The 22,326-nt window shown below is 36.7% G+C and overlaps 1 protein-coding gene across 11 annotated transcripts in view; it reads left to right on the top strand.

Moving 5' to 3' along the window:
- Positions 1-22,326, top strand: part of MAP7D3 (MAP7 domain containing 3) — a 198,879-nt gene that overhangs the window by 149,278 nt on the left and 27,275 nt on the right. For 2 of the 11 annotated variants that reach the window (XM_069074137.1, XM_069074129.1), the window contains 8 exons: positions 299-413; positions 1,045-1,140; positions 8,750-8,851; positions 13,567-13,692; positions 16,350-16,483; positions 19,914-20,041; positions 20,531-20,796; positions 21,571-21,606. In XM_069074137.1, the coding sequence (XP_068930238.1) occupies positions 299-413; positions 1,045-1,140; positions 8,750-8,851; positions 13,567-13,692; positions 16,350-16,483; positions 19,914-20,041; positions 20,531-20,796; positions 21,571-21,606 (1,003 nt within the window). The remainder of the gene's footprint in view (positions 1-298; positions 414-1,044; positions 1,141-8,749; positions 8,852-13,566; positions 13,693-16,349; positions 16,484-19,913; positions 20,042-20,530; positions 20,797-21,570; positions 21,607-22,326) is intronic. The other 9 variants (XM_069074131.1, XM_069074132.1, XM_069074130.1 and 6 more) reach the window with 9 other exon arrangements.

The following is a 22,326-nucleotide window of genomic DNA, read 5'->3' as shown; positions in this document are numbered from 1 at the left end:
TAGACATCAGAGATCTCATTAGACATTATTTTCAGTGCAAAGACTGGTCAGGTATGTTATAGAGGGGCTTCCCATACAGGTATAGGTTGGACTAGAGGGCCTCTGAGATAGCATCTAGTTCTAAGATTCTCTGATTATTTGTAAGGTGAGGCATAGGTAGGTCATTTATGTTCTCACAATTCTTTGTACATTTTGGCTTGAAGTATGGGGTTCATGGGGGTAGGGAAGTTGCACAAACTGTACATAAAGTCGATATACTAATTTAATGGATACTTATTTATTTTTAAATGTTAAATAGGAACATTATGAGGCAATGGTTAACCGTACTTTGGAACGTAGCAACCGCCTGCAACAGCGACAGAAGAGATGGTCATGGGGAGGCTCTGTAACACCAGATTCAGACAGCAAATCTGGTAATTATTAGTAGGACTGATTCCCTATAGTGAAAAAGAAAAGCATTTAAAGAATTCTTAATGTTATTAACCCAATTTTAATAGAATGTTTTTTCTATGATTTTTTTAGTGTTTATACCTAAATATTGGTTAGTAATATGAGACTTGCCATATAGCATTAGCATTAGACTGATTTTACTAAAATGAAGAAGTTACTATTTTGGTAGCTTTAATTCACCAAGACTAAAAAATGGTAGATGCATATGTAATTCTCTGTGTGTTATGTAAGACTCCTTATTAAGCACAATAATTTTATCAGTTTTTTCATAGAAAAAGGAGACCTTTTAAAAAATTTTAAGTTTTAAAACTTTTAAGACTTAAGTTAACAAAGTGAACAGAGGAAACGATAAGTCAAAAATTGAAAATTTCTAAAAATTGGTAAGTTGGACAAGCAGTGGTCCAAGAATTTTCTAAAACCTTATTTTTGAATGTTTTTTTTATCAGTCGCTTATAAATGTCCATTTAAATGTAAACATTTGTGATCATTTGTTACTGTTTTAAGAATATATATGATTTTATTAGTGATATTGGTGTTTAATTAAAACCACTGTGTACATTTTTCCATCTGTATTGTAACTGTTTTTCTCTTTAGGTCTGTCGACTGCTTCCCCACCCAATCCTGTAGATTTAGTTGACAAAATCCCTTCTTCCACAGAACTGCAGACTGCAGAAGAAGGTGGATCCAGTGGTATTTGTTTCCAAAATTCTTGCTTGCTCTTAGTATGTACTTTCCACTAACATATGCTGCTGTAAGCTTCCCTTTAATTAGTTGTGATGAAGTCAGCCTTCATGGTAAGGAAATATGCTGCAGAGTCAGAGGTGTTAGGATTCTGGCCCTAGAGTTATATAGCCATGGATTAGATTTTGCACAGGAAAAATCTCACTCATTCAGACTAATTTAATTCTACTTAATAAACTTGTATTAAGTTCCTCACATGCTCAGTGAACTCTCTACTAGGTACTGGGGATACAGAGATCCCTGTCCTCATGAAAGTTATATTTTATATAGTTGGAAGGACATGACATGCAAATTACTTTAGTAGAGAATAACATAAGGTATATGCATAGGAAAGGGACAAAGAAAATGCTATGTGAAAGGCAAGAAGGGGTCAGAGGAGACCTCATGGAGGAGGTAGAAGCATTGGAGTAGGGTAGAAATGGGGCAAAGGGAATGCATTCCAGGCATGGGGGTGCTATAACTAAAGGCAGAGAAATGGGAAAAGGCAGGGCAGGTTGAGGGAATGGAAAGGGAGGAAAGCTTGAAGTTGCAGAGGGCCTTGATCATTTGGCTAGACTTTATTCAGTAGGTGATGGAAGTCAGTCACCAAAGGTTTTAGGCAGTGATGAGGTGGGTGCTTGGTGGTGTAGTTGGCTCAGTGGAATTTGAGCATCAGCATTTAATGTCATCTGGCAGAGGGGACCAGCTAGTCTACTGAATTAGGTACTTTAGGATTGAGTGGGGGAAGCTAGTCTGAATTGATCTGTGATATAAAATACTTCCTAGGAAATACAACTATATACTTTAAAGTACCTATAAAAACTTATATTAGTTGCTGATTTTGCCTTGCTAGAAGTTCTTTGTGGGGTTACTTTTCAAATATTGATGTAATTATTAACACAGATATGATAAGCTAGATCCTCTAAAAATGTTTGAAGACAGCTTATTCTTCAGGTTGACAGTTACCCCTTCTTTGAGTGTTGTGCTTGCCCAACTGATTGCAAGCTCTTTTTTCAGGGAAATGGGAGCAGTGAATAGCATGTTCCATCAAAAGAATCTCATGTTCCCAATTTTTGTGATATAAATTAATGTGGGTTTTTTTGTTTTTTTGGGGGGGGGATTTTGGTATTAAAAACTCTCAACCCAGGCTAGAATAGACAGTTGGTATGTTTTGATTCAAGAGACGTGAGGGAAGCCTCTCTGTCCAAAAATATCTTCCCTCACTATGTACATCACTTCTTTGGTGTCTGAAATTCCACCATTAGAGATCATTTCCTTGAGATTGGCTTTTCTAGTGTCTAGAGCTTCCCATGGAAATGTAGATGCCCTTGATAGGAATACTTGAAAATACTATTAGACACCTTAGCTGAGGTTGATTGATAGCCATCCAAAAGACAAACCCTTGGTAGAAATGAGCCATAGGATAGGTAGGCCCCTGGAAAGGCCTGAATAGCAGGTTCAGGGGAGATTGGGAATAAAGTAGTTAAAATGACAGGGTTGGGGGAGGTTACTTCTATCAAAAACCACCAACCCTATGTACAAGTAGCCACAAAACATTCTTTACAAAAGCAAAACAGAGTAACCCATAGTATTTTGAAGAATGGGCCAAATCTCATTAAGAAATATCATAAATAATATTCAGTAAGTAACAGAAACACCATGCCAGAAGACAGCATTCTGTTATGTAAATGGAATTCATAAACAGCCAGAGATTTGCATTTATGCTTGTCTTAACTCCATTTTACCTCCGTTTTTCTTTGACCTGGCTCGGTTTTGGCCCATTTTAGAAAGTAGCCATCGGCATGCCCCCACTTTCTACCACCACCAAAGTTCACAGAGTGACTAGATTTGGCAGGTCAGGTGAATGCTATAGACTTGGTATACTTTAAAGATTTCAGCAAAAGATTCAGTTAAATTTGTCATACAGTGCTTGGAGGATAAGGTGGAGACACAGGCTAGGTGATAGTTTAGTTTGGGGCATTTGAAACTGGTTTATTGACTAGACCTGCCCCACCCCAAGTCATTATTAATGGGAAAATGGCAGCTTGGAGGAGGGAACAGTCTCCCTCTCCTCAGATCTGTCCGTGGTCATTCAGCAGTTTTGTCCATGATGAAGGTGAAGACATAGAGGCATACTTGTCATATTTATATATGATATGAAACTTAGGTGGCTAACATGTTGGCTGATGAGCCAGAGTCAGTAAGACAAGATTCAGTAGGAATAAGTGTGAAGTTCTGTTCTTTTTTTTTTGGAGGGCAATTGGAGTTAAGTGACTTGCCCAAAGTCACATGGCTAGTAAGTGTGTCATTCACTGTGCTACCTAGCTGCCCCAAAGTTCTATTCTTGATTTAAAAAAATCAACTCCACAAATCCGGGGGTGCTTGGCTAGATGACACTTCCGGTGAAAATAGACCGCAAGCTCAGCCTGAGCTAACAGTGATGTGTGGCAGCCCAGGAGAATCTGTTGCTGCTCCAGGCTGAATTTATAAAGGCCTAGCATCTAAGAAGAGGGAGGCAGTCGTTTGGCTGTGTTTTGCCTTGGGCAGGACACTGCGTTCAGATAGGGGCACCACATTTCAGGAAAAGTTGACTAGAAGAAGGCACCTGGGATGGTGAGAGGACTGAAGAATAGGCCATACTGGGATACCTTGAAGGATCAGGGGTTTTCTCCTCAAAAATTAGAGGCCTCAGGAGGCACGTGATTGCTGTCTAAGTATTACAAGAGACAGATTAGATTTATGCTACTTGGGCCCAGACAGGCAGATGTGTAAGGAAAACCTAGGGAACAACCATATCCATCCAAAAGTGATGCTTCCGGATGGCCCTCAGGATGGAGTAGGCTCCATGTCACTGAAACTCTTAAAGCACAGGTTGAGCAGACACTTGTTGGGAATGTTAGGGAGTTCTCGGTCTGGTCCGTGGCTTCGGAGATCCCTTTCAGCACTGGCACTCTGTTAGCCCCCCACCCTCAGCACTAGCATAGTCTCTTCTGAAACCTTCTACTTTAAAAGATGTTTCACAAGACCATGTATCTGTCTATGGAAACTCATTCTTAATACCTACAAAGCTGCTGAAGCAGCTTTTGCAGCACATCCCTACACACTCAGAGTGCATTTATTAGTTGCTTACTCTGTGCCAGGAGCTTTGATGCTGATGATACAAATAAATGCCTACTAGACAGACCCTGTCCTCAAGGAACTTACATGTGAATGGAGAAAGGCAATACATAAAAGGGTGCTGGGGAGAGATATGTGCATGGCTTGAAATATCCTGGAAATGCTGTGGAGGCCTAGAACCAGGCAAGATGAGGCCACAATTGGCCTATCAAAACCCAGCGAACTGAATTCAGTTTTCCGATGGGGAGGGAGGGGAGGTGATGGCCAAAATGGATCATCAAATCAAGTATTGTTATTTGAAGCCAATCTTCTGAGAGCTAGAAATGGCCTTATTATACAGACTCAGTCATTATCATGTCATGCATTAAAATAACTCCCATTGATACAATGCTTTATGGTTTATAAAATACTTGGCCAAAAAAACACAATAAAAAAAACGAACAGTGCAGTAATTACTAGTCCTATTTTGAGAATGAAGAAATCGATGCTTAGAGATCATTAAACAGTCAGCTTAAAATCACATTGCTAGTAAGTGTTCAAATTGGAGCGTATCATGAGATCATGGTTTTAGAGCAGGAAGGGAACTTAGAGAAATCCACCTAGTCCAACCCCTTCATCTTACAAGTGAGAAACCTGAGGCCCAGAGAAGCTAAGGGTGAGGTTCCTGATTACCCAGGGGGTAAGTGACAGAGCCATGATAACCTAGGTCTTGTCATACCAGATATAGTACTTTCCACCATACCATGATGCTGCTTATGAGCCCAGTTCTAATAATTCCAAATTGTGCATTTTTTCATTAGTCCAGTGCTTGCCTGGCACCTAATAGGCCCTTAATAATTTCTAGTTGACTAACTTGCCATGCTACCTCAAAATCTGGTCTTGCATTATTGACATGACCAAGGTAGGCATATAATTAGACCCTGTGATGAGTAGTAATACCCTAGCTGACTGATTATAAACTCTATACTTAATCCACTCAGGTGATTTTCTAGGACATCCATGATTGCGTGATTTAAAGGCAACAGCTCTCATCAATCCCTGAGTTACTGTGGCCTTTTTTAGGGGAACCTGTACATACAAGTTCCCCAAGCCAGTTTAGTGGAACCCCTGACCCTTTTCTATAGTGGGGAGAAGCTGAGTGCTTGCTTAAGGGCACAACAAATCGTGCTAGGTATGTGAAGGATATATTATATGATAAAGGATCTGCCCTCAAGAGGCTTACAGTCTATGTGAGAAGTCCAAATATGCCAGACGAATTATATAGACAGTAACTGTTTATAGGAGTGAATGATAACTGTAGGTTGGACTAATTGGGCAAGATCTTTAGCATTGTCATTGCAGTCTAGGATATTGTGGTCTAGTGGTTAGTGTGTTGTATGTGTCTATTATATGTGTAGTATGTTATATGTATAGTCTCTCAGTGGATTGCAGAGCTAAAAGCAACCTTCTTGAAAAGTGAACAGTGCCATTCATTCCCTGCCCTTGAAGATCCCCCAACAGTCCCACCTTGCTAGAGAATGCCCTAAAGGACCCTGTACATTGAACCCCTGTTCAGAGGCTATGCAGAGAGTTTCCATAGAAGAATCTGTTGTAGGACCACTTCCTTGAAGTTCAGATCCTTGTATCAGGAAAAATAATTTCATATTTGTATATATCACTACTTCCTATGCCATATATTAGTTGGGTGTCTGAGTTGACCAGTAGAAAAGACTCAAAGAAAGTATCAGTCTTAGGAAAAATAAGTTGTCCCCACAAGCTTTAAAAATTACATTGTACTCATTGTTAGTGGAGCTGTGAACTGATCCAGCCTTTCTGGAGAGCAATCTGGAACTATGCCCAAAGGGCTATAAATACTTTCATACCCTTTGATCCAGCAATACCACTCCTAGGGTTATATCCCAAAGAGATCATAGAAATGGGAGAAAGACCCATATGTACAAAAATGTTTATAGCAGCTCTTTTTGTTGTGGCAAAGAATTGGAAATTAAGGGGGTGTCCATCAATTGGGGAATGGCTGAACAAGTTGTGGTATATGCATGTTATGGAATATTATTGCGCTACAAGAAACGGGGAGCAGGCGGTCTTCATATTTACCTGGAGAGGCTTAAAGGAACTGATGCTGAGTGAGAAGAGTAGAACCAGGAGGAATTTGTACACAATTACGGACACAACATATGTGTGATGACCAACTTTGATAGACTGGACTCTTCTCAACAATGCAGGGATATAAGTCAATCCCAAAAGACACATGATGGAGAGAAAAACGTGCATCCAGAGAAAGAACTAGAAAGAACTAAATTTATATCCAGGTGGAAGCAAAATACCTGATCTTTTTTGTTCTCTTATTTGATTTTATGTCCTCTATACCATTTTTCATCCCAGCTTGTACAATCCATCCTTATAACCTGACCATTGTATAATGTGAAAGTATCTCCAGATCCTATACTTGATTATAAGACGCCATGGGGGGGGAGGGGAGGGAGGGGGACAAAATGTGAAATTCAAGGAATTGTGGAATTGAATCCTGTAAATTAAAAGGAAACAAACAAATCAATAAATTAAAGAATTAAAAAAAATTACATTGTACTGCTAGCTACAGTGAAAGGAGCGGAAGTGGAAGCTGTATATGTTAGTCACTTGACCTCTCTGAGCCTCAGTTTACTCAAATGTAGGTTGGGCATAATGATAACACCTACCTCACAGTATTGTAATGAGGATAAAATGTAACAATGAATGTAAAGCACTTTCCAAACCTTACAGCATTATCTAAACTAGCTGTTGTTATTATGGATATAAAAGCTGTATTGCAGAAAGAAGTGGTGTTTTGGCCATGATACCCAAAATACACCTTAATCCTACCAGGAGTGATCAGATTATATAACAGAAGCCTCCTTTAATAAAATACACAGAAAGAAATTCTAGAGAAAACATAGTTGACGGGAACACACACTTCTTTCTTCCTATGTTCTAGGTCGTTAGGCTGGGTGAGATGGAGAATTGTCCAACCTTGATTGAGTATGGTATAAGTGCTAGCCTTGCATTCTTCCACATCACTTCTTTTGTACTGGGGAAAAAACATAGAATATGCACAGATAATAGACTTGAATCAGAATCATCGAATCCTAGATTTTGAGGGAGAAGAGACCTTCTAGATTATCTAGCCTTAGCTATCTCAGTTTACAGAGAAATCAATAGGTTAAGGACCTGTTTGACTTGTGGGAGATGAAACAGGTAGTAAACAGCAAGGTCCAGGATTTGAACCCATTTCCTCTGACTCCAGCACACTGCCTTATCATCATCGATTCCTTATATCATGCCTGCTTTCTTCAGTCTTTGGGTGCCATACTAGGAGAGTTTATTCATAAAAAAGAGGACCTCACTGTTAAGGTGAGTAATTGCTTCTGTGCCAAGGCTTGGTTATTCTGCCATTGCCAACTATAAATAAGTTTTTCCTATGCTATAATGCCACACCAGTATGGTTTTCCAGGCAATATCCTTTGCATATGCTTTCTTATAATTTCTGGTTGTATTGTTTTAAACTGCATTTCACATACTAACCAATTACTGCTTAACAAAGGAATTTGTTTATGAGACATCTCTTCCTCTGCCGGCTTATAGTGTCCTATTCTGAAAAAGCTCTGATTTGGTTCTATCAGAAATAAGTAACAATTGAGGCCCCATTTGATTTGGAATTGGAATAATTATTGGATTCATATTACTTTTAATTATATCTTAGTATATTACTAAATTGGGAATGGTTTTTGCTGCTAGCTTTTGCCCTGTCTATTTGTGATAATGAAGATGTGGAAGAAGAAATTGACTTAAATCCATTTGATGGAAAAAGACTTTGGGGCCATGACTAAATTAATATATTTTATGGATTTTTTCCATGTTAGAAATATAAAACTTTTAACATTTTCCTATTTTCTTCATGACAGCCAATATCAACCAGTAATTGATATCAGGATTGTAGATGTATTTCTAAAAGTAGCATTGGAATATTTTTGAAAAGATTTCTCTCTGTCCCTTGGGAAAGGTTAAATCAGTACATTTCTTTTAATCTGAGTTTTAATTTTGAAATCTGTAATTATGGAAGACTGTCTTTTAGATTTAAAAAATTAGCCAGCTTACCAAATTTTTCTTCTCCTCTTTTCCAAGTTTCCTAGGTTATTCTATACAGAGTATAAACTAAACAAAATCAAATATGTTTTCTACTGACTCTGCATAAATTATTCCCATGCCTAGATTAGAAATCCACACAAATTTTCAAAAATAAGTGAAATTTATATGACTTAGAGTTAATGACTTATCTTGAACATCATGTACCTAATTGTGTATATTCATCTGAGAGCCAAATTACAAAAATGCATTTTCAGGACAGAATACTTATGCTTCAGTGATTCAGAGAATGATGCTTACATATTTGAGCTATGATTATAATAAGTACTTTTTTTTCCTTCAGGCAACAGATATGCTTCATCTACAATGAATCTCAAACAAACAGATTCCATTATCAATAAACATTTGTCTTCATCTTCAGCAACTCTTCTGAGTTCTGACAAGAGTAAGTGTAGTTATTTCATGGGTTTCTGTGCAGGGATATGAGCTCTTTATACATATTTATTTTGATTGTATAAATTAATCTTCATATTCTTCAAGGTTTTAATTTATTTAGGATGATCACTCCATTGTACTTTGAAGTAGAGGAGCTGTTCATCATCCCTTCAATGTCATTTTCACTGACGTGTAATCTTGGTTTATGATTTTTTTATTAATCCTACCAAATAGATTTGTTGGGCTTGAATTGCATGATTTGATATTCAAAGTGTTATTTATTGTGACCAAAAGACACCAAGACTTGATTATAGAATGTTTCGAGGCTAAATTTTTATATTTTTTTCTATTTACATGTTAAATAATTTTGTTAATCATTATATTCTAAGTTAGTAATGAAAATTCTTTTCCAGGGACTATGTTGATATACTAGCTACTCATTGTGACTAATGGCTGGCTAGATGGTATAGTGGATGAGTGTTGGACTTGGTTAAGTTTAAATTCTGTCTAAGACACTTTTTAGCTATATCACCCTGGGCAAGTCACTTCATTTCTCTGTGCCTTAATTATCTTCGTCTATAAAATGAAGGAGTTGGACCTGATGCCTTCTGAGGTCCTTTCCAGCTCTGAATCTCTGATGCTGTGTATATAGATATGTCCATAACATCGATTTTTTGGCATAATTAATATTTAGGGAAGATTATGAGGGCATGGGTTAGTTGTGGCTCCCATCATAGTAATCACTTATTGAGTGAATTACATTTGGTGGTCATGTTGGATACTAGGAAACTTAAAGTTTCTCATTCAATTAGCAGAAAAAATAAAAGTAGCAGAAGCATTTAATTTATGTAGATGAAAAGTAGTGGGAGACCACCACAGTCTCACTCTCTGAGTGGTATCCATTTTCCTCAAAGTAACTACTTGGTAAATTCTACATTTGAGGAAATATAGGCTATTGGGGAGAAACTGAGAAATAGATTCTTTTTGGTGCTCTATATGTGTTACTGCTAGATTCCATTACAGAAGAAAAGTGTGGGGGTGGCTAGGTGGCACAGTGAAGAGAGCACCAGCCCTGGAGTAAGGAAGACCTGAGTTCAAATGTGGCCTCAGACACTTAACACAAAAAAACTAGCCATGTGACCTCAGGCAAGTCACTTAACCCCAATTGCCCTCCAAAAAGCAAAAAAAAAAAAAAAAGGAAGAAGAAAAGTATGGCCACTTGTAGTTCAGCTCCTTGTATCATTTTTAAATCATTTGATCTTTGTGTAAAATCTTACCATTTCAATATGTTTCTGTTTCCTTTGGTTCTTTTTTTAGATATCAAGATGACAGGTCTTTTAAAATTTAGTGGCTTACTTAGGTTATTGATACTTCTAGGTCCTTAGTATTTTTTCCCTGATCTTGAGATCTTTTCATAATCAAGCTTATAGTAAAAATAAGGCTTTAAAGGTAAACCTTTTCTTTCCTAATAAAGTAAAGCCTGAAAGGTTTCAATTCACTTAAAGCTTCCCTGGTTTTTTCTTGGTGAAAGAAGGTTGTTATTATTATTATTGGTAGTCATGTAGTAAAATTGGAACGACTTTTTTCCTATAATAATAATAACTCACATTGACGTAGCACTTTAAGGTTTGGCAAATATTTTCCCTTCAACAAACCTATAAGGAAGGCGGTACAAGTTTTATTATCATTTTATATATAAAGAAAATGAGGCTTGTACAAGGTTAAGTGATTTGCCAGTGATTACACAACTAGTAAAATATCTGAGGCCCGATTTGAACCTGGAGCTTTGACTCCAAGGCTACCGCTGCCCATTATGCCTCAAGGTCACAAGATAGTAACTGATAGACCTGGCATTTAAAAGGCAAAATAAACATATCTGCCAGGTCTTTTAAGTAATCCCTTCTGACACTTGAAGCATGTTCAGCCTACAAAGATCAACATTACAGATAGAAGTAAATTACATGATCAGATGCATAATAAAAATATTTCTCTTTTAAACCATGAATGATTAGGACCTTCTGTTTTTCTTCTACTTGTAGTAGAAATAAATACTTCAAAATGTATAACAATTAATTTACTCAAAAACATTTCGTCACTTTATTTTCACAGTATGTTTTTTAAAAAAATTCATAAATTGAGCAGATAACCTAATGATCATTTTTCAGTTAACAAAGGAATTTCCAAATGACTGTTCTATTTTCATGAATGTACCAATGTGCACTTTAGCTTTGCAGCTGCCAAAAAGAGGAGTTGTACTTTAAGCAGCTGGCCTAACAAAGAAAGGCCCTGAGCATTCTGAGCAGCCTCTCCACAGCAAGGACCAGGACATGGCTCGTTTTCCCTTGTTTTGTTTTCCTTGTAAAAATAGGAAAGTACAAAGAAAACAGTTTGGATTATTCAAATTGTGAGATTTGCAGTGCATATAACACTAATGGAAGGGGGAGCAGTAAACATTTTGGATGATGGATGGAGATGTTGAGACAAAATAGTAGTAGACCTCAGGGACTATGTATGAAATTAGTGTGCTTATTCCTCAGTTTGGAGGACTTTGATATCATTAAACACTCTATTACTACTCCCTCTAATCCTACTGATTTTCTCATTTGTTTAAGTGTTTTATATCTTTTTATTAATAATATCTATAAGTAAAAAGAAATATTGCTATATTTATGCATGCTTATGTTTTACAAAGTGTTTTGAAAGGTAAATTAACTTAGATTTTCTTAGAGTTAATCTGTAAGTAAGATATGGAAAATACTAAATGCTTATTTACCAATATGGTAAAGAAGGATGATCAGCTCCAAATTCCATTATTTAAATAGTTTGTTTCAAATAGTGTTCCTTTGCATTTGGTCTCTTAAGAGGAGCAAGCAGGAAAAGAAGCTTATATTTGACTAGACCTGGTAGTGAGACAACTCTATCTGCACCAATGGGTTCAGACTCCAGTAGAGTCTGAACATAAGGACCCCTGCAGGCCACAGACTGACTTAGTTTTACAATGTTATGTTATCTGTGTTTTATTGTATTATTTATTTTGTTAATTATTTTCCCAGTGGCATTTTAATCTGGTTCAGTGGCACTTGGGAATGTTGCAGGGTGGTATGTTTGATGCCTCTGGTCTCCAGACCTAGACAAAGGGGAAGAAAAAAGCAGATAGTTATTTAAGTGCAGATCCTAAAAGGTCATCTTAGTTACTTAAGAAGTTATCCTCAAAGTCAGAAGACAAAGGATTTCTTTCTAACTAAAAAGATGAACATAATTGCCATAAATGAAGCTAGTAAAACAGAAAACCTTAAGTAAAATTTCCCAAAGTATTGCTACAGGCAGCTCAGCAGGGTGACTACAAGCATATTCCACCCACTGTTGTTAACTGGTTCCAGAAAAAACCACAATATGAGATGAAGTAATGTTATGAGTAGTTAACATTGTTAGGGCCTAAGTGCCATCTGCTTTGGGTCCTGAGTAATTGACCAAATAACCTCCTAGTAGAGTTTTGCAATGTTATTGATAGGGGAAGGAGGTGGTACTCATTATAATGTATTAATGACACTCATGAAATGACATCATTAGAGGTAACATTATGGTAGGGTGTGCCTGAATAAAATTAAGCTGAAGAAATGGTCTGTAGAGAGGTAGAGATGGAGTTATGTTAGAAGATTTGATGCATGCCAGACATTTTTATTTTTAGTGAAGTATAGAAATTAAATCTTAGGGGGTAGTTTTTATATTTTGAGGCAAGCTTTTTGTTGCCTTTATGACCTGTTTGTGCACAGTCAGGAAAATAAGATTATGTTTTGATTTGTGCATGTTTTTGTTATAAAGATGAAACATAGTATTTTGTAATAACCTTTTAAGAATTACTATATAAAAATTAAAAGTTTCTAATTTTTCAAGGCTCTTTTCCTAACATTTCCTTTTCAAACAGCTTTGGATGCCTTTTTTTTTTTTTTTTGGCCAAACCAAATCCTTATATAATAGTCACTTTTTATTCTACAGGTAAAATCCTATTACAGTCTATATCATTGTGGAAAAACATTTAGAACATACAGCTGGAAAGGATCTAGATCATGTAGTTCAGCCCCTTCATTTTGTAAATGAGGAAACTGAGGCCCATTCCAAGGATTCTAGTGACTTATCCTAAACCGCCCAACTTGTAGGCCCCAGCTGCTGCCATCTGACAACATTCATATAGCACTTGAAAGTTTGCAAAGGTTTTTATGCACATTATCTTCTTTGAACCTCGTGACAATCCTGTGATATTATTTAAGTAGTATTTATGAGTCAGTGGTTTGAGAACTTATATGCAAAATGACATAAAATAGCAACTGATTTGAAATTATTTTCAAAGTTTCTTATAGTATGTCATCATGATGTCCACGTGAATTCCTATAAAAAGGAGTATATACTATATAGGCCTGCTCATGCATCTCCATTACCCAGATGCTTTCATTAGTGGGCTGGTGGTATACTATGACTTTTTCCTTCTTTTTTTTCTTCAGTTAACCTCTTCATTAACATTGCATGTATTTGAATACCAGGATAACCAGTGCAACCCTATCAGATGGCAGTGTTTAATCCTATTGTGATATAATGTGTTGCTCTCATTACTACTTCTGTTTATGTTAAGAAATTTATCGTGTGCAGCCATTCATATTGCTCTTTCTTGCTTTGCCTTTATTTATGTGAGAATTCTGGTTGAATCCTTTTTGATTTGTTCTCATTCAGCTCGGCGCTTTCAGATCAGTGCTCTGGAGAATAGTATAATCAATCGCCTTCTCACCCCTACACAAGCCTCTTTAGCTAAAAGCAAAAGTGCTGCTGTATTATCTGCTGCTGGAAAAGATCCCTCAGGTAACAGGCGTTTGGAATAAGCCTGCGAGCTTTAGTGTTTGCCACTTACAAAGTGAGACTTAATATCCAACTTAGCCATATCACTATTTGAATCAATCACTCTATCATAGCACTGTGTATTTTACATACAATGTTCAGTTACAGATTTTTTTTATGGCTTCCACTGTAGTATTATAACAGTAGATAGATGAGGCCCCCCAATCTCCTTTTTTAAAAGCAAACTAGTCTGTTGACTTAAATAAGTCCAGAGGAATTTAGAAGGTACCATAGCACCAGCTGTAAAGGAAATGTAATGTATTATTTCAGTCAGTAAGTAGTGATTGAAGCATCTACTATGTGCCCAGACACTGTGCTAAGCCCTGGGGTTACAAAGAAAGGCAAAAGACAGTCTTTACCCTTGAGTGGCTCACAGTCTAATGGAGGGAGTTTACATTTTTCCATAAAAAAAAAATACAATGAACTGCCCTTTACCATTTTAATTAGGGGAGGAAGACTAGGAAAAGTGAACTGCTTGAGATTCTGCTGGGACTATCTCAGTTCTAGGATATGTGTCCTCTAGAGTTCCAGAAACAGCTGTGTATAGCATAAAACCCACTTAAGGTACCTGGTGAAATATGTAGTGTATTAACTTCTTTTGTTCTGATTGACTCTTACCCCTCTGAGATTCTCTTCTCTTTCCTTCTTTACAACTACACTTCCCTTTTATATCCTCTCTCTCATCCCTTTTTCTATTTGTTTTTTGCTGCTTTGGTGCCAGTTAGGACACAGAATTCTAGTGCTAATGCTGGTGTGCTTGAGTTCATTCAGCCTTGCTTTGGCCCACTTGTTCTGATGCTTCAGCTTGTTTTGAGCCAGTTGTGTGTCCCTGATTTTTAAGTCACTTTTTTTCATCTAATCACCATCTTTTTTTTGCTCTGGAATGTTAGATATTTCTAACTCTCTGCTTTAACTTAGCATCATTCCCAATTGCAAAATGTATCCGAGCTTCTATAGCTAGTTGAAAGCTAGTCACTGTACTTAGGAATACCAAAAGGCATCCTTTGGCTTTCCTGTTGATCTGAAAGACTATAATTTTATTTCTATAGAATTTTGTAGATATTTAAATAAAATGCTTTCTCCATGGAAGTTTGATGTTCAGAAGTAAGGTTTCCTTTTTGTCAAGACTTTTTTCACAGGAAAAAATAAACATGCCAAACATTTATTAACTGGCTGCTCTGTGCAAGATGCCATGCCTGGGGTTTGCATCCCTCGAGAGACAAAGACAAAAAGAAAACAGCCCCTTCCATCTACTGGAGGTTGACTTTCAGTAGGCAACAAAAACATGAGTGAAAAAATTCCATAGGCATATTCTGGAAGACAAAGAATTGTTCAGTTTGGGTAGAGCATCGAATATATGATGAGGAGTACTTTGAGGCTTGAAGGGTAGATAGGGTGGTACCAGATTGTGGAGGGTTTTTGGTGCCAGGCAAAGGAGGTGTAACTTGATTTAGGATATGTGGCATGACCATTATGCATCACTTAGAGGTAATTGTCAGAGATAGGAGAATGTAGGGCAGAGTCAGACTTGGTGGTTTTGTTAGTTTTCATTAGAGATGGACAGTACTTCAGTTGCCACCTATGGCATTTTAAACTTGACTTACATTTAATCTTCATTCCCTTGGGTTGATGTTGAATTATTTTTGGTAATGGATGAGAAACATAGTAATGGTCTTTTTTTTTAAGCCACAGTCATTTATTAAGGAAGTTCTAGTCAGTATTCAGATACAGGAGGACGTACAGTTTACTTGTTCTTAGAAAAGCAACTCCAAGTTGTCTTATCAGCTAACTCAAAGCAGTTAAAATTTGTCTTTCTAAGGAGAATTTAAAATATCAGCATTATTTTGTTTGTATGACAGGAGAAGTCATTTGACACTGTTTGCAATATTTAATGAATCCAACTTGTCTATTAGTTGTTGGGTTTTTTTTGTGTGTGTTCTAAGAGGCTCTGCCAGTGAGTGGAGTGCTGGGTGTTCACAGGTCCTTCCCAGCTTGAAAGGCTTCAGGTACCACCCTGAGGGCAGAGTGCGTGTCTGTCATCTGAGAATCAGGTTCACCAAGTGTAGACAGGCCTCCAGATGATGACTACTTTTGGGCAAAACATCTCATAAAATCAGTTACTGAAGTGTGGAAGGCTTGTATATTGCAGCCACCACCCTGATGACAGAGCCTTGAAGTACTGAGAAACAGTAAACTGTTGGCATGTTTAGCTTAAGATACAACCAAACATGACATTATTTTTATGGTATGATTAGTTTTCCTGAAACAGATGTTTTAGTTACTTACAATGAGTGATTTTTCCATTGACAAACTGATTCTGAAGTACAGTGTGATTGAGTAAGAAATAAGAATTGCATACAGACTTTGGAAAAGCATCTTATTTTATCTACAGTAGATTGTTGCTTTCATGGTGTCAGTATTCTTAGTGTTGCTTTTGAAATACTAATTGTGTGGTAGTGGTGTCTCATGTTTATGACACATTTTCAGGATATGCTTCCTATGCTGTTGCGTGATCTCTATGGTTTCTAATAGACACAATATTTTTCTCTTTTTTTCTTTTCCTATTCTTAAACTGTGCACTTGGCCCTCTGTTTTGTCTTGTAAAATTCCTAACTTTGTAGAATTTCACCTCTGTCCTCGTTCAGCTGCCTCCGGTACTATCAGCTACCCCAAAATGCCCATGCGCAGCCGCAGCATCGACAGATCGAAGACTCCCATGGTAGCCGTTTCAACAAATGCTACAGGCTCTATACAGGTTTGTTATAAATTTCATTATTTATATTGAAGATGGGCTTTTTTGTCTCCTAAAATATATATTTTCATGTAACTTGGGATGGTTTTGTTACATATATTAAAGTGTAGTATTTCCAAAGATTAAATTCTTAGTTATCAGTGATATTTTGCAAAAGAAAATGAATAATTCAAATAGTTTTAGCCATTGGTTTAAACTTTTCCCTATTCTTCAACCCTTTTTTTTTTTAAGCAATTAGGGTTAAGTAACTTGCTCAAGGTTACACGGCCAGTTATTTCTGTGTGTGGTGCTAAGTATCAGAGCCCGGATTCGATCCCAGGTCATCTCGACACTGGGGCTGGTGCTCTTACTCGCTGAGCCACCTGGCTGCCCCTCTTCAACCCTTTCTAAAAAGAGTTGCCAAAAAATTCAAATGCTGGCCATTTTGGACTTCAACCAAATTTCTTCTACTAATTGTGGGAGAAGTGGTGTGGAGAATAGGGTAGGCAATAAGTGAGTAGTAAAGTGATCAAAAGAAATCATGATGATGATGACAGAAACTAAAGAGTTGGCAAAATCTCTAAATTGTATACTCATTAATAAATGAAGAGTCAAGAGTTGGCAAAATACTCATTTTCAGAGAAGCCACCTTCATGGAAACATGAAAGTGTATTTTACATACTCAATTATGTTAACAGTGATAATAGTCTTTTTATTTAAAAGCTGGTGGATATCTACTGTTGCTTTTTAGGGCTCGCATAGATGACCTTTTCTTCCATGCCTTTCTATCTATGAGACACACACATACACAGATTTTTCACTGTGACCTTTCCAATGCACTATGATCCTTTTCTGGACACCCCACTCTAATCATTTCATCTTCCAGCTAATCTCTTCTGGCTTTTCACTTCAGTAACAGAGAGCCTGGTATATGAACCTTGGGGTTTGCTTCACGGCTATTAGGTCTGTTAGTGGTCAAACTGTACTTACCTGTAGCTACATTTTTAAGGCCTTTGGTTTCAGTTATGCAAATAGCTGAAGTTTGTGAAGAGTTATCTAAACCCATTTGCAGCACTTTTCGCCTTTACCACCATTCAGGGCTTATTCATTTCATTTTAAAGGTTTAGGACAGCAGGCTATTTGTATTATATCTGGAAAGGGAAAGGTTTTGAAGGAAAATTATTGGTTTCAGATACCTGATGAATAAATGCAGATGTTTAAACATATTTAAAAACTCATTTTGGTATTTTGAGGATATTACTTTATTTTTTTAGCTTTATTCTTTTCAGGTGACAAAAAAATAGTATAAGTTTTGATTATCAATGAAAATTCTTTATTCAACTTCATAAATGATTACCAAATTATTGGATTGGACCATTACTGCATGACTATGAATGCAATTTTTAAAAGATAAGGTACGTTTTTGCCATTATATCGCAAACAGATAAGGAGAACATAAAACCATCTAGACTGACTAAAGGTACTAAGCTGTACAAGAAAGATAAGTGCCTGTTGGAAATAAAAGATTCCTTTAAAACTTATAAAAGATTCTTTCAACATTATCTTGTCTTAGTACTAGATACTCATAATGGTGAAGAATCATGAAGGCCTGGCACTTAAGAAACTATTAAGTATAGCCTTTTCATGCAGATGGGATTTTTAAAAAATAAGCTTTTACTGGTGTATTTTTTTCCATCATTGTGATTTATCCCCAGTGTCCCTCCCTCTCCCAGACAGCTGCCACGTGTAACAAATAACATTTTTTAAAAACAGAAAAAAGAAAAAGAGGTGGGAAAAATTATCACATCTAATCAGTACATTGAGAAGTCAAAAAGCCCACAAAGGGATGGGTTGAGGGTGTTCTCTCATCATATCTCTTCATTGATGTCATGCTTGATCTTCATAATTTTGCTGCCTTCACTTGGGATGTATGTGTGTGTGTGTGTGTTTCTTTCCATTTACTTTGTTGTAATTGTTATGTGTTATTGTTTCTTGCTCTGCTCCCTTTACTCTACATCAATTCATATAGATTTTCCCATGCTTCTCTGTATCTATGACATTTATTATTTCTTACAGTGCACTAATGCTCAATTTCATTTGTCCATTTGCTCATCAATGGAGGATTTATCTACTTTGTTTCCAATTCTTTGCTGTCACAAAAAGTTTTGCTACAAATATTTTGGTGTCTATGGGGACTTGCTTCTTATCATTGGTTTCCTTGGGGTGTCAACTCTGTAATGGAGTCTCAGGGTCAAGGGGTATGGATATTTTAGTCACTTTATTTGCATAATTCCAACCAAATTGCTTTCCAGTATGACTATACCAGTTCGTCACTCCACCAACATTGCATTAATGTGCTTATTATTTCACAATCTGTCCAGTATTGGATATTGGAATTTTTGTCACTTTTGCCAATTTGCAGGATGTGAGGTAAAACCTCAGGGTTGTTTTGATTTGTCTTTCACCTATTACAATTGATTTGGAGCTTCTTTCATGTGGTTGTGTATACTTTGCAATTCTTCTTTTGAGAACTGTTTGTTGATATTCTTTGACCACTTTATCTGTGGTTGTTATGAGAATGGCTGTTAATCTTATGTATATTTGTTAATTTTTAAGGAATTTGGAGACCAATCCTTATCAGAGAAATCTGAGACAAAGATTATTTTCTCATTTGACCACTTCTCTTCTTGTCCTAGGTGCACTAATATTGTCTGTGCTTTTTATTTCATGTAATCAGTTCCCATTTTTATCTTTTTGAAATTGTCTTTCCCTTGTTTGGTTAAGATTATACCACCTACCTGTAGCTGTGACAGGTATATGATCAGTTTCTCTTCTGATTTTTCTAATAGTATGATCTTTAATATCAAAGTGGTGTTTCCATATAGAACATATTATGGGAAGTAGTATAAGATGTTCTAATCCTAATTTCTGCCAAACTGTTTTCTAGTTTTCCCAGCACTTTTATCAAATAGGGAGTTCTCTCCTCAGTATTGTGTGTTTTCTGGTTTATGAGTACTGGGTTATTGAGTTCCATTGTTTCTGATTCTCCCTCCTCTAATCTGTTCTATCAGTCTACCTCTCTTTTTTAGCCAATACCAAATGGTTTTGATGACTGCTGCTTTATAATGTAGTTTGAGGTCTAGAAGTGCTATTTTCTCCTTGTCCTTAACCTCTTTTCAGCATTTCCCTTTTATATTCTAGATTTTTGTTTTTCCAAATTAATTTTGTTATTTTATCATGTTGTTTGAAGTATCTCCTTTGTAATTTGATTGGTGCAACATCAAAAGTATAAATTGACTTTGGTGGTATTGTCATTTTTACCATATTGGCATGGGTCCAGCCACAGGCACTAAATATTCCTCTGGCAATTTAAGTTGTTCTTAGGTAGAATTATTTTCAGTATCAAAGCATAACCATAAATTTTAGAGATTCCTCATTTTGTTTATCTACTCAGAAGTCAGAGGTGGACAAGCATGCGTCAACTCATATGGCAAGGCGAGCTCCATCACCATCTCTATCAGCCCGTAAGAGATCACCTTCCCCTGCTAATGTTAAGCGTCCTCCATCTCCCTCTACATCGAAGTGAGTAATAATATGAAATTTTCCCATGCCACATTTTTTTTAGAATAAGTGAATTTCCCTGTTAGAATTTGTGTAAAACAAGAATGTACAATAACATAAGTTTAGTCCATTTTAAAAGGTGATATTTCCAAGATCTCAGAGTTAGAAGGGACCTTGGAAGCCATTGAGTTGAAGGTTTTTTGTTTGTTTTTTAATTAGGCTATGAAAACTTGCAGATTTTACTCCATTAATCTGAATATAGACTGCCCTTCCTTAAATGATATCTTTTTGAAAGGAAAATATATAGAAGTATGCACTAAAAAATAATACCAATTAAATATAATCTTCATATTATACTCAAGCCATATTTGGGAAAAACTTAAGGCCTATATTCAGAATAATTTAGTAATGGTAATACCACTTCATGGTTGCATAGTGCTTTATGTTTTTTGAAGTGCTTTCACATATATTAGCATACATTTCTTTAAAAAAAAATTTCTTTTTCCTCAGCAGACCAACTCAGAGAAGTCGCCCACCTTCACCTATTTCATTAAAACAGCAGCCATCATCGCCCACCTGTGTTTTAAAACCAGCTTTTAAGCCTGTTCAACGCCCCTCGATCACACCAACTATTACAAATACTACCAAAAAGAGTAGAATACCTGAAACAGATAACAAACCAAAGGATGTATGTGAAGAAGACAGAAAAGAAGAATACCGAACATCACCAGCTCTAGAGAAGGAAAGGGTAGCATCTGCTGGAAAGACCAAAGAAGGTATGACTATCATATTAAAAGTTTCTTGTGATAAGGACTCAGTTAAAAACCTTGTTTTGGAAATAGTTAACTGAATTCCAGGGACTCAGTAGAAGAATGGTACCTAGCATGGCATTTCCTTTATGCCAACTTGAGTTCTAAAAAGAATTTGCTCTTATGGCTCTCCATAGATTATGACTTATTATTAGTATTATTAATGAACTTGGCTGTGGTTTATTATTATTATATTTTCCCCCAAAAGCTTGGAATTTAGGTGTAGGTGGTAGAATTTCCTACCTTGATTAAGTAGCATATTCCAATGAGTAGATTTGTGACTCTGGACAAGTCACTTAACCCTGATTGTCTCCCCCCCCCCGCCCCAAAAAAGGATGGATACTAGCATACTACCAACAAAAACCTAAGAACAAATGGAAAATAATACCAGATTTAAAGTATTTTGTATCCCTTTAAAGCATGCTATATAAATGTCAGGTTTTACAATGGATACACTTTCTCATTCATGTGGGTACCCTCTTCTACAGTGCAGATTGCAGCTCAAATGTACATTCTTATCCTGTGTTACTTGTGCCCATGTACTCTTGTAAATCTTTCACACGGGTCCACCTAAAGTTCTGGAGGCCTCCCCAGAGAGTTATCTAAGCAATATGTGGGTACCGGTGCATGACTGTTTATATTATTAGTAACACTTTAAATGATAGTAAATGATTAAATATGAAATTATGAATTTCTGTTGTGTACAGGTTGCTTAAAAATATGTCTGTTCCCTTTTACCAGGTTGTGGTGGGATTACTGGTTCAAAGGGTGTGAGTGGTAGGTCTCTTACTGTATAATTACTTTTTGCTTTCCAAAAAGATTGCACCAGTTTGCAGCTTCACCAGCAGTGTTGGAGTGGGGCTATTTTCCCATAGCTATGCCAACATTGCATCCTACTGTTTTCAGCTAACCTTGCCAACTTGGTGGGTGGAAAGTGATAGCTTACAATTATTCAATTTGCTTTTTTTCTGGTTGTTTTGAAGAATCAGAACTTTTTCATGTTGCTGTTGATAATTGGTGTTTGTTCTTTACAGATCTCCTTGTTCATATCCTTTGACCACTTCTTAACGATGATGTCAAACTTCATTTAAAAATATTTCTCACAAAGATTTTCTAGATGCATTACTTTTTGATGTACAGAAACTTTCTTTTTATATGATCAGACTCATCTATTTGTTCTCCTTAGAATTTCTTCTGTTTGTGCAATAGCTGGGCATTCTTTTTACCTCTATACAGTTATTAGTTATCTCACACCTAGGGGCATCAGGAAGGTTTCCCTTAGGAGGTGGTACCAGACTTGAACTTTGACAGAAGCTAAGAGGTCTGGGCAGGCATGGAGATGGTCAGAAGAGAATGTTGAGTTTGGGGAACACCTAGCTGGTCAGTGTGCCTTGTAGATTGTTGGAAGGGAATTAATGAAAAATAAGTCTGGAAAGGTAGGTTGGAGCCAGATTGGGGGTAACTTGACATGGTAGGCTGAGGAATTTCCTCCTCCTC

Source organism: Petaurus breviceps, unplaced genomic scaffold (genome assembly GCF_028583685.1).
Source record: "Petaurus breviceps papuanus isolate PSGF00001 unplaced genomic scaffold, PetGlider_PUasm1.0 90881, whole genome shotgun sequence".
In the NCBI taxonomy this organism is placed as follows: Eukaryota; Metazoa; Chordata; class Mammalia; order Diprotodontia; family Petauridae; genus Petaurus; species Petaurus breviceps.
This window is presented reverse-complemented; position numbering and strand designations above follow the sequence as displayed.